At 57.6% G+C, this 13,063-nt stretch overlaps 1 protein-coding gene across 1 annotated transcript in view; it reads right to left on the bottom strand.

The window, feature by feature from the left end:
* Window positions 1-1,131: 1,131 nt before the first annotated feature.
* Window positions 1,132-13,063, bottom strand: part of SDC3 (syndecan 3) — a 38,968-nt gene continuing 27,036 nt past the window's right edge. The window contains exons 2-5 of the mRNA XM_030823255.1: window positions 10,198-10,315; window positions 8,139-8,752; window positions 5,887-6,178; window positions 1,132-4,968 (exon numbers count right to left, since the gene is read on the bottom strand). Of these exons, the coding sequence (XP_030679115.1) occupies window positions 4,802-4,968; window positions 5,887-6,178; window positions 8,139-8,752; window positions 10,198-10,315 (1,191 nt within the window). The 3' untranslated portion in view covers window positions 1,132-4,801. The remainder of the gene's footprint in view (window positions 4,969-5,886; window positions 6,179-8,138; window positions 8,753-10,197; window positions 10,316-13,063) is intronic.

Raw genomic sequence — 13,063 nt, forward strand, 5'->3', positions numbered from 1 at the left:
AGGCACCCGCCACCAAGCCCAGCTAATTTTTGTATTTTTAGTAGAGATGAGGGTTCACCATGTTGGCCAGGCTGGTCTTGAACTCCTGACCTCAAATGATCCACCTGCCTCGGCCTCCCAAAGTGATGGGATTACAGGCGTGAGCCACCACGCCTGGCCAAGAAGAAGAAATTTCTAGAAGAAATATTTGTAGGACATATAGAGCTTTCCCTCGAAGGAGGGAATTTTGTGACTGTTACACCCATACCTGGGAGCTGTCCCATTGCAAGGAGCAGAACAATCCCGTGTGCCCCCAGAGCGTGCGAGCACTGGAGACGCGCAACACTGGAGAGACAGATTTCGGCTGAAATTAGGAAGTACTTCCAAATAGGCAGGGTGGCCCACTGGCCCTCGGGACACACCCAGCTGGCTGGGACAGGAGTTATGCCAAGTGGGGGCTGGAAAAGGGATTTCTACACCAAGGAGGGCCCCAAGGCTGGCCCAGCTCTATGACCCTGTGATGTCAGGAGTCGGCCTGTGATTCTGGGTCACATTCTCCCATCCCAAGGTTCTATTCTGTTCCAGCACCATCATCAGAGCCCCTGTGAGCTACGCATTGACTGTGGCAGGTGCCGTGCTGAGCATTCTACCTCATGCGGTCCTCACAACATTCCACGTAGGGGATATTCTGACCCCATTTGACAGATGGGGAAACTGACACTCACAGAGGTCAAGTAGCTTGTCCAGAGTCAGCGCTAGGAAATGGCAACACCTGGACTTGAAAACAGACTTCAGACTTCAAAGCCATCTCGTCTCGGCTGCTCTGATTCTGGTATCCTGTGGTCCCAAGATTTTCTCTGTGGCCTAAAGCCAGAGTTCCCCTGGGAGTGAACCACAGGCCCCTCTCACCACTGCCTGGCCCCTCCCAACCACAGCTCCCATCCCAGCCTCACCGCAGCGGCTCCGTGGCTTCCTGGACACTCTCAACCAACAGCAGCTTTTACCATAATGGTTCCCACGAGGGGCTGTTAGTCCATTTTCCCTGCTTAGTTCGCAATTTCTTTGATGGGGGAAGATGGCTGGGCCCAGGGTGCGGCCATTGGCTGCCCTCCCCTAATGACCATATTTATCTTATACTCTGGACATGGCACATCATTTCAGCTTAATTTTATTTCCTCTTATAAATGGGCACAGCACAGGAAGTGTTAAAAAAAAAAAAAAAAAAAAAAAACAAAAACAAAAACAAAACCAGTTCCTTCACAAGGCTGGAACAGGTGAGTACCCACAGTGGGGCAGGCGCCTTGGTCTCTTTTTTCCACTGTCTTTTTCCTTATTTAAGGTTTTGGCCATGAACTCAGGACAGGTACGGTTAATAAACAGGTTACAGGGGAGAGAAGGGGCAGGGAAGGCCTGGGGGAGGGAATGGCAGACCCCCACCCACCCCAGGCCGGTTCTGTACAGGAGAAAGGACTCACGGGAGGGAGGGACACTGTCTTCAGGGGGCTCTCTGGAGCCACGCCGCCTACGAAAAATATTTACATGCATTTGCCACGCTGAGGCCAGGGTCACTGTGGTGCCAGGCAGGCACCTGGGGGATGCTGGGGCCATCGGCTCTCAGATGGCGACCCCCAGGGCCCAGTCTCGATGCCTCTGTAAATCTGTACAGTTTGCGGGCTTCTATTTACAGGCAAGAGGCCTGGGGAGGCAAGTCCAGGGTTGTAGTTGTTGGGAGAAGAAATCCAGAGAACACAGGAGGCAGCCACTCCTACCCCATGAGGCAGAAGGTCTGCTCCCTGCGTCCGGGGCCCCCACCAGGAGGCCTGACAGGTGGCTTTGCCAACCCCAGGGGGGTTTGGCCCACACACCCTAAGCCCTGCCCAGCCCTGGTTGCCACCCACACGCCTCCAGCGATCAAGGGGACCAGTCTTTCAGGCAAGGCCCCCATCTGGCCCCCTGGAGACAGGGTCTGGGCTCTCCAGGTCCTGGCCTGCCTCGTGCTCTGGCAGCCAAGGCCCCAGAGGCTTTCAAGCCACACAGGCTCCCTCTCGTTTGGAACTTGCTGTGCTTCCAGCAAATGCCAAAGACCCTCAGAACACTCCATCACAGGCAGGGGTAGTGCGACATGAGGGCCCTGCACCCACATTGCACCTTGGAGAGCCCTAGCTGGTCCTCACTGAACTCTCTTGGACTGCCTTGCCCCGGTCAGGCCGGCCAGGGCAGATTTGGGCTGGTCAGACTCTTCAACCTCACAAGGATAAAGCCTGGAGATCTGCCTTGGGTCCAGGGCTCCATGAACAAGGCCCCTGGCCTCTTCTCTCAAATGCTAAGGACACAGAGAAGAGAAGCCAGTGCCTGGAGCCCAAGCCCCAAATCAGAAGCCAACCCCTGGGATGTGAGGAGCCAGGCCTGCTGGGGCCACCCCCACCATGGGCTCCAGCCCTACAGAGAACCTGCACCCACTGTTGGGTCTCCCGCCCAGGGTCTGGCGTCTTCTGGGGCTGGGGGCCCAAGCCCTTTCTCCTCTATCCTCCCTGGCTTCTCAGCCTTGGCCTGCCCAGGCCGTCTCACCAGAGCTGTGGCCTCCAAGACAGCAGCACCCCAGGGAGCAGGGTAGGGAGGTTGAGCCTTGTGGTCTCTGGCCCCAGGACCCAGCCCTTCTGCTCCAAAGATGACTGAGGCCAACCCACACCCTCTAGATATCGGGGGCCCCCCAAGCCCACTCTTCTAAGGCTGGGTCCACCTGGCTTCCTCACAAGCCTCTGGGCCCTGTGAAGGGGGGTTTGGGGACTGGAAGATGGAGCCCAGCCTGGAAAAGACAGGCTGTGGGACGGCCCCCAGAACCTCCCCCTCCCTGCCTACACACCGCTACCCCTCATCCCGCAGAAATCTGCTGCCAGGGCGTCTTGAAAAGGGCCCTGAAATAAAATCTGCCTTCCTGACTTGAATCTGGGATGTGGGTGAGGGGTGGGGGTGTGAGTGCCACCCCTGCCAAGCACACCCTCCCCCAAAGATCTGTGACCCCACATTTAAAATACCGATGGAAATAGCCCTACTTGCTAGGTAACAAAAGAAGTAACCCCTCCCCCACTCTCACCTGGTCTCATCCCTCAAACCCTCACCTCAGGGCCTGAGGGATCTGCAGGGGCTGCTTCCAGCCACGGCCCCTGAAGCTGCAGCCAGAACTGTTTGGCCAAATAGGTGAGGGGTGTCCACAGGGAGGGCCTCTGGGCAGGTGGGCTGAGGTTGGCCTGCCAGGCAGAGGGCAGAGGGTGCGGAGGGCCCGCCCTCACAGGCACTTTGGAGACTTGTGTCCTGGGAGGCAGAGTCAGCCCCCTAGCTCAAAGCAGGAAGGGACACAGGGAGATAAAGGAGCCCAACCACATGCCCCCTCCCTGCCCTGGGCCTTCCGTCCTGGGAGACCCAACACCCCCCAACAACCTGGGGTCAAATTTCCATCCTCAGACTTAGAGGAGCCCCCAGGCTCCCAGCCAGTGGCGGTCTGGCCCCAAACCTCCCCCTCTGCCAGCTGCAGTGGGGAGGAAGCAGGTAGGGGTGAAGCCAGGCCCACCTTCGTCCAATGCCCTAAAAGGGCTGTGGCCCCACACTGTTTCCAAGAAAGGCAAGGGCCTGCCCGTTTCCCTCCAGCATTGAGAGCAGGTCATGTGGAGTGAGACTGTGCATCCACGCGGGATTGTGTCTGACACTGGCTGGGGCTGGTGGCTGCACGGTTGGTGGGCACCATGGCATGGGACTGAGTATGACGGGGCAACTTAGGGGGACCCAATATGGGCTGATTGTTCCAACTCGATTCCACCCTCCCCAGTGAGCCTGAAAGCTGGAGACAATGTGTGTGGTGCCAGAGTGTGGGTGTGTTGGGGGTAGGAGGAGGCCACACGGTCACTGTCATGTGACCATGACTAGTGACTTGCATTGCAGTACGTGTCTGGGGGTGTGTAAGTGATGCATGAGGAGAAACATTCTTGGAAGGATGTGTGTGTTCTGTGATATGTCTTGATTGGCTGGGCAGTCAGGATTGCGTATGGTTTTGTCATTGCATGCTTTTTGTCTTGTGTGTGACTGTGTGAAAATATGTGTGACAGTATGGGCAATGGTGTCTGTGCAGTCCCCTCATAGGAGGGACATCAGAGCAGCCCCTCCTCACCAGTGGCTGCCCCAGCACCCTCAGGAAGCTGTTTCTTGGGGGAAGATGCAGAAAGAAATGAAGTCTGGGGTACGTGTGTAATTGGCAGGCAAGAGGAGAGATTCAACAACCCCAGAGAGACCAGGACAAAACAGGCTGGTGACAAGGGACACCCTCTCACCCAGGCAGAGAGAGGCCCTGGGATAGGAGCAAGAGGTTGCAGTGTCTAGATGATTTCAAGGGCTGTGTTTACCAAATGTTTGTCCTGGAAACCAGCCTGAGTGCCTCTCTGCCCCAAAAAGGAGATACCAGTGAGCCCTGTGGGTACCAAGTCGGGGCTCAGGCCCATCTCAAGCCCCACCCTTTCTTCCACCACCAGCCAATCAGGAGCTTTCTTCCTCCCATCCATCTGACATGAGGTCCTGAAGCCCCAGACTGGTGGCAGGGATGAGGGGAACAAGAGATGAGCTCATAAGGGCACAGTCTGGGGCAGATGGCAGCAGCCCCTCTTCCTCAGGGAAGATCTGTGTGAGGCTGGCAGCCTGGGCAGACCTTGGGAGGGAGGGCAGAGAAGAACTGGGGCCAGGTTCCAGGCCCAGTCCCAGGCTTGGGCTGGTGGGGCCAGGCTGGGGACTGGACAGCAGGGTGGTGTTGAGGCTGCAGGGAGGCACTGTGGCTCCACTAGGCATAGAACTCCTCCTGCTTGTCAGGCTTCTGGTATGTGACGCTCGCCTGCTTGGGTTCCTCCAGCGTGTAGCTGCCCTCATCCTTTTTCTTCATACGATAGATGAGCAGTGTGACCAAGAAGGCAGCAAAGAGGGCGCCCACCACCCCGCCCACAATCACAGCTGTGGAAGAAGAGGGCACAGGTCAAGGCCCAAAGGCAGGGTAGAACCAGGGCAAAGGGTCCTCAGGGGTGGGGGCAGGGTGAGGAGAGGGCTGGGAGTTCCAGATCTGAGTTGGAGTGGAGATGGAGTCAATACTACTACTACCAGCACTGGGTACCATTATAGGCCTTCACTGGCTGCATTCTAATCTCCCAACACACGAACTCACTGAACCCTGACACCAGCCCTATGAGGGAGGGGTCATCCGAGGGCTTCATCAAATTTAAAATGCCATCAGTCAAAAGATGCCCTAGTATTTTATAACTGCTAGGAAAGAAAAAACTCTGCTAACTAAATGTGACATACCCCAATTACAGAAGAGTTAACATGTGAACAGATGTGCCTCTTTGAATTGATTAAGGGCGAAATGACTATCCCCACTCTACTGATGAAGAGAAGGAAGACTGGAGAGGTGAAGTACCCTGCCTTGAGTGCAAAGCCAGGATTTGAACCAGGAGTCCACAGACTCCCCAGATGCGGCCAGGGCAGGTCCACAGGGACTGGGATCAAAAACTGGGGAAGGTCAAGCTGAAGGATGGGTCAGAGATTAGCATCTAGGAAGTGAGGTCCCAGGGGGTCAGCCACTGTGGCTCAGGAAAGTGGGGATGAAAGTCAGAGTCCACAGAGGGGTCAGAGGACACTGAGGAAAGACCTAGAGATGGACATGAAGTCAGGGCTGGATATTGGGAAGGAGGAAAGTCGGGAGGAGCCCGAAGGCAGGTCCCGGGGGGTTGAGTTCTCAGGTGTCCTTCCTATCTGGCTCCTAGGAAACCATGCCCTGATCTCCTTTCTGGGTTCCTAGAGGCAAACTGAGGCCCAGCCAGCTGTCTCACTCCGGTATCCTCCCAGGCTCCCCTTGGCCCAGACCCCAAGCCTCACCTACGAGCACCTCCTTCCGCTCCAGGATACTCTTCTGAGGCAGCTGAGCAGCTGAGCTGCCCGAGTCGATGGCATTGTCCAGGAGGCCAGGGCCTGGGCGGGCACCCTTGGGCAGTGTCCCAGGTGGAGATGATGGCTTGGCCGCAGCCCCTCCCACAGCTACCACCTCATTGGCTGTGTCTGGTTGTGTGGTCTCTTCTTCTGGCAGCTCGAAGTCTCCGCTGGGCCCCCCACTCACCGGCACCTCTGGCTCATCCTGGATTGTGGTCAGGAAGGTCTCTGGAGTTGGGGTCTGCAGAGAGGGTGGCATGAGCCCAGGACAACCACACATGCATGCATGACCCCCCACCACCATCCTACTGCCCTGGGGGGCTAACACTTGGCACTCCCTACATGCCAGGCACTGTGCTACACACTATCCCCATGAGGGAGTGTGACAACGCCCCCAGTTTACAGAGCAGGAAGTCAGCTCAGAGTGTAAATGACCTGCCCAAGGACACACAGCTAGTAAGTGGGGGACAGAAGCAAAATTCAGACCCATCCGTCTCCAGAGTCTGTGTTTCTAACACACTGCCTCTCTTCTTGCTCTGGACACATCCTGTCCCCGTCATGTCCCCTCCAGCTGCCTTAGTAACAATCCTCAGGGGATTCCTGCCGAGAAGCTGTTTGGGAACTGCTGGGTGCAGCTGCTATGGATGTGGGCCTGCTCCCGGTCCATGCCTAAGGCAGGGGAATATCCTGCAGCCTGGAGGCCAGTCCAAGAGCACAACCTGCAGAATACGATGGCCTCAGGGGCGGGTGTCCCGGAAACCAGCTCAGTGACTGACAATCTCCAGGGCTCCCACCACTCGGAGGCAGGATCAGAGCTGGGAATCGTGAGACCAAAGTGGGGGCCGTGGGAGCCATTAGAGCACGGATGTCGCTACTTCAAAGGTGGGCATGGAAAGGCGGGCCTGGTGTCCAGGCTGAAAAGAGGCTGCAGCAGTGCCCCAGTGTACACAGCACGCACGGTGGCTCCTCCAGCAACCTGGGCTCTGTGCACCTTCTCCTGGGCTCCGTGGCCCATCACTGTTTCCCCTTCCTGCTTGGCCAAGTCTGTGTGAAAACCCCAGGCTGCCCCAGCTGCTTGAGGAGGCCACGGAAGGGCCTGCATCCTGCTGGAGCTGGCTGGGGAGTCAGACGGACGGACGCTGACCCTGAGGCAGCTCCACGGCCCAAGGGCCTTCCTCAGTGAGGCCGGCTGCAGAGGGCTCTGGCACCCAGTCCATGTTCCCACCTCTCCATCTTAACTCAGTGCACCCAGCTGGGACCAGACCACCTCTCTCATGTCCTTGGGATTCATCCACCCTGGCACTCCTGACATCTTCGTCCTCTTCCCATCAATTCCCCTGCCCCATCCAGAATATCCCAAATGCACACACATGCAGCCCTGGCCCTGCGAGACTGCCCTGCTCTGGCACCAACTGCCTGGGTTCAAATCCTGACTGTCATCACTGTCTGCGGAGCCTTGGGAAGTGGCTTCACCTCCCCGTGCACCCACAGTTGCTTGTTTGTAAAATGAGATGACCACAGTGCTGCCTGTGGGGTGGGCATGAGGGCCGGGGCTAACACAGGTAAAGTGCTGAGCACTGAGCCACACCCAGGCAGCCCTCCACAAGGCGAAGGATGCATCCTCATACACCAGCTCTTAACCACCCTCAGACCCATGATAATAACAACCGTGATGACGACAGCAGCTGAGAATCCACTGGCTGTGCCATCACCAGGCGCTGTTCTAAGCACTGTGGATGCCAGGAGATTTCATGCTCACAATGAAATGATACACATTCTATTGTTTTCTCCTTTCCGTAGATGAGGAAGCGGAGGTATAGAGAGGGTCAGGGACTGGCCTGAGGTCCCGTGACTAGGAAGTGGCAGTGGAAGGGTTCTAATCCAGCTGCCAGACCGCGGAGTTAATGCTGCCACAACTGAAACACTCAACCCGGCCCCCCTTGTCACCAAAGCAGACGTTCACCCAATTCCTTCCCCAGCAATGTCCCATCCCATTAGGATCCAACCACCCCAGCCCTCGTTTTCTGTCCCTCTTCCCTCCCTATCCGATCTCTGCCCCTTGGTCCTGCCCCTCGCCCCCAATTTGTCTGGTTCATCTCTATAGCCTCCTGGTCCTCAGTCCTGTCCAGCTCCATCCTCCTCATCCCTCCCCTGACCCACCCTCCTCCGCCCTCCTCCCTGTCCCTTCTGAACACTCTCACCTGAGCCACCTCTGTGGGTCCAGGGGCAGTGGTCCCCAGGGGCAGGGTGCTCCTCTCAGGAATGTCAGGCTCCTGGGTGGTGGCCGGCCTGGGAAGGGCTCTTGGCCGGGAGGTAGCTGTGCTGACCAGCCTGGGTGTTGGGGCCTCGGTGTCCAAGACAGCCGCCGTGGTGGGCGGGGAGGGCACCTCGGGGGTAGTGGCCCGTGCTGTGGCCACTGTGGTCAGTGGAAGAGGCAGAAGCCTCCGTACGCCGGTGGTCCTTATAACAGCAGTGGTGGCCGTAAAAGGGGGTGCTGCAGGGGTGCTGGGGGCGGCAGTGGCCACGGTGGCAGGCGCTGTGGCCACAGTCGGGGCCCCTGTGGTTGCAGCAGCAGTGGCAGCCATGGTAGTGGAGACGGTGGTGGCTCTCTGGCTGGGCTCTTCCGGGACTTCTGTCACCACCAGGGGGCTGGTGGCTGGCTCTGGGGTGGGACGCTCCGAGGGGAGCTCTTCAAATGGTGTGCCCACAGGCCGGATGCTCGTGGTGGGCAGCACCGCAGGTGTGGTGGACACCGCCAGGGCTACATCTGGGCTGAAGCGCACGGCTGTCTCAATGCCCGACTCCTGCTCGAAGTCTGAGGGGGTGGGGGAGAGGGAGAGAGCTAGGGAGCTGGGTGGTTGTGAGGGGCATGAGGACCCCAGGTAAGCAATGGCCATTGAGATTAGGTCCCCCAACCCCCTTTCTTTGCCCAATTTTCCCAGAAAAGATGAGAGAAAGGAGGAAGGCACAGTCCGGCTAGAGGTAGCCGGTTGCTGATGTTCCCCAACTTCTCTTTGCCAAGTCAAAAATTCTGGGGGCTGCCTCCCCCGGGAAGCCTTCCTTGACTATTCCTGCCCACCCAGCCTACAGTTTCTATGAGGTTGAATCCAGGCAGCAGCAACTGAGAGGCTACTGGCTGCAAAACTTGCTGGGGCACACAGGAGTGGCATTCTGGGAAGAGTCAAACCCCAAAGGCACCCCTACCACAAGCTCAAGGCAGGGGTGGTACACTAAGGGCTTCCCCCAGAGGCAGAGGCAGAGGGTAAGAGAGAGAAGAAGCCCTTGAGGCAGGGGAACTGCTTGAGCAATCTGGCTGACACAAAGCCAGGACAGTGAAGGAACTTGGGAGGAAATGAGACAGGGGGGTGGGGGATGGGGGAGGGAGAAGCCACAGCCAGCTCCTGGGCTCAGAACCAGGCAGGAGGGAGGGGAGCCAGGGAACTTTTCGAATAGAGATGTGACCCAACAGAAACGGGTTTTACAAAGATTAATTTGAAAGAGGCTCAAAGGACTTGGCTAAGGAGGGGAGACCAGAGGCAAGGGCTTTGGGGAGCCAGCTCTGTGGCATGCAGACCCCGTACCATCTCCTCAGATGCTAGCCCGTGCCCTCACTGGGCCCAGTCTCAGCTGCCTTCTTTTTGCTGCCATTTTGAGAGCTCCTCCTCTGTGCCAGACCCCAACTTCCTATCCCAAACCCTCCTAGAGGCACTGAGAGGAAGTCGTATTTCTCACTATCCACAGGTGAAAATACAGGAATTCAGGGAGATGGAGCACCGAGGGGGGCACAGTTGCTACATGGCAGAGTGGGGTTCCCAGTGCCCTTCTCTCCCGAGATTCTGCTAGATCCAGCTGACCTGGCTCCCCTTCCCCAGGGCGGGGCCATCCCGGGCACCACTTGAAGCACCTGCCTGTGTCATCACTGCCCTAACCCCACCATTGGCCACAGCTTATTGCACCTGAGGGGACCCCCGGAACCAAGCAAGGTCTGCAGACAGAGCCACATAGCACACACAAAGATGCAGACGTGGGACCCTGGAGAGCCGGACATCCTGGGCCCTGAGGTCCTCCCAGGCCTTGTTCCATCCGCAGGAGGAAGTTCTGCCCTTCTTGTTCTGGGGATCCAGAGCAAGAAGAACTTGCCTGACCCATACAGTAAATGCCCCTGCCTCACTGAAGCAAGCCCTCCGTGGGCTCCTCAGAGCTGGGGCTGGATACAGACTGGTCACTGCCCCCAGGCAGAGGTAGGGAGGGGGTACTTACAGCCCGAACCCGACCCCGAGTAGAGGTCATCCAGTTCGTCATCGGGAAAGGAGTCATCGTCCCCAGAGCCCTCCAGGTCCACAGGCCTCTCGAAGTTCTCGCTGCGCCAGCGCTGGGCCTAGGGAAGGTAGAGGTGGACACAGGGCTCGGCACCCGAGACTGGCAGCCTGGGTGAGCTCAGAAGGGCGACAGGTGCCCTTGTGGGCTGAGTGACATCCACGTGGGTGACAGAGATCTTGTGTGTACCCTGAAGGAAAGTGCATGTGTGTGAATAATTCACAGGGCAGGGGTGGGGCGGGGCAGGGCACCTGGGGTCCCATCCCAGAAGGCTTTCAGTGTCTGGCTGATGACTTTCTCTTAGAAACTGGTCATTTTTCATCTTGACTGCACATCTGAATATCGTAAAAACTAAATTCAGTGGTTCAGTAGGTCTGGGGTGGTCTCTGAGCAGCTGCAATGTTGGGCTGGCTGTGGGGAGCCCTGGGGCGTGTGTGAGCAGAGGAGGGCTGGACTGGCCCTGCATTTGGGGCCCAGCCTCTCACCCCCTGCCACTGATGGGCCCCCTTCTGGAGTTGATACAGAGCCAGAGTGAGGATCTCCATCCTGTCTTCACATCCCCAGCCTCAACCACCTGCTCCAGGGCCCTGCCCAGCCAAGCCAGGGCAGGGAGCCAGGAGGTGCCCCCTCACCAAATGCACACACACATAGTCTCAAAGTAATGAATTAATCAGTATTTACTTTCTACCAGTGAGTCATGGAGTGGAACAATTAGTGTAATTGCTCCCGTGACGAATTGCTGGGTCTTCCTCCTTTTTAGACATTCTAGGAGCTCAGAGCAGTAGGGCCCAACTTTTCCCCAGCTCCCCTCTGTCCAGAAAGACAAATACCCAGGGTGGAGGAGCTAGAGCTCCCCATGCCACTCCCCTCCACAACCTGAGCCAGCCAACCCGGAGGCCCTGCTCCCTCCAGCTCTCTGGCAAGCAGCCTGAAGTCACACAGAAGAATGGGGACTGAGCAGGGACCCAGGCTCCGGCTCCTGCCCCTGCCCAGGGCTGTCTTCACTGTCTGCCTATCCTTCCCAGCAGGCTGGGCAGTGGCTGGGAGCCCTTTAGCTGGGACGAGGGATACTAAGAGGTCTGTGGTCCCTGGAAGCCCCCAACTGAGGTAAATGTGGGTGGCAAAACAAGGGAGTCCCCAAGATTCCTCAGTGACCAGTGCCACTTAGCCCCTAACTTCCTGCTCCAAGAAAAGCCTGTACAAACCCAAAGACCTACCCTCAAGCCACATAGACCCTTGAAATGACACACCCCAGAGACACAGCACACGCACAGACACACACTGACACATGCTCACCTAAAAGCAGCCACAGAGGGCTCAGCGTGTCAGCATGCCTGGGGGTAAAAACAGCCACTCACACGGAGCAGGAGGAGCTGGGCCTGCCGTGCAGCTCTGAGCTCAGAGACAAGCATCGAGCCTCCTGGAAACCCATCAGGCTCCACTCAGGTAGCGCTCACCTAGATACTATTCATCCCCAGCTCAGTAGCCATCGACATGACAACCGTTACCATGACGACCATCTTCTCCATGCTAAGGACCAGGAGCTGCAGCTCCCCACAGAGATGGGGGGGTGCAGGAGAGGGAGAGATCACGGGGGAACTGAGAGGATGACAGGGAGGGGGGAGGCAGAGACAGAGATGGTGACAGAGAGGTGAGGACTGAGGGAGGCCAGGGGGCAGAGGGGCAGAGACGGGGAGGGTGGGCTGGGGGGTACGAGAGAGGGAGAGAAGGCAAGGGTGGGAGGCAGAGGGGAGAACTCACACATCCTAATTTAACCTCATGCTGATGAGGCAAGGCTGGGGAAGGGGCCACCTCAGTAATTTTCCAAACCTCCTTCCAAGAGAACATTCTTTCCGAACAGCAAGCACCCCCAGTGGCAGGGCTTGCAGGGGGAGGAACGGCCCAGTCACCCCTGAGCCCACCTGGGATGCTCAGCAGGAACTAAATGCGCGGACACCTGCAACCTGCAGGCATGGGCGCCGGCACTCGGTGAGGCCCTCTCAGGAACACTACAGAGGGGGTGCTGGTAGCTGCAACTCCCAGAGGGGACAGAGAAACGGGGGTTGGGGAACGGAGCCTGGGAGGCAGCAGGGAAAGCCTTAGGAGTCACAGAATGCCTGAGGAGGAGGGTGACAAGCAGCCTTTGACCCCCAAACGACCTCCGCATTTGCATAATCCATCATAATGAGCATAATTATCCACGCCATTCCCTTAAAGGAGAACTGAATCCAAAAGCCCCAGGACGCTGCCAGCTTCTCCTTGACCCTCACTGTGCCCCCTCCAGGTAAACACAACCCCCCCATGCCTGATAGGAGGCTTCCATACCCCCAAGACATGCATGCACGCACGCACACACACGGCAGCCCAACATCCTCATGCATATACATTCTCCTGCATGTACTATGCACCCCAATGGATACACACACACACACTATTAAGTGCAATGTTTGCCCACACCAATCTGTATACTCACCACAGCCTATAGGCAATACAGCCCCGCCCACACCAGCACACACTCACCCATCTACTTCACCTCTAGCTGCATGTACACACGCCCTAGGGTACTCACAGACACACACACACTCCTCTCCTCACCACACACCCCACGGATGCCCCCGACGAACCTCAGCACACTCTCCTGACCCCATGCACCACACTCACCTCGCTAAGGCCCACGACACGGACCCACCACCACGGTCACATGTTCCCTAAACACACGTCGCTCCTAGACATCATCCTCGGCAGGTGCATCCTCTGACTCAGACACGTACCTCACAACTCGAATACAACCTTTCCTCTCGGCTGCACC

The sequence above is a fragment of the Nomascus leucogenys genome, chromosome 12 (assembly GCF_006542625.1).
Source record: "Nomascus leucogenys isolate Asia chromosome 12, Asia_NLE_v1, whole genome shotgun sequence".
NCBI classification, from domain to species: domain Eukaryota; kingdom Metazoa; phylum Chordata; class Mammalia; order Primates; family Hylobatidae; genus Nomascus; species Nomascus leucogenys.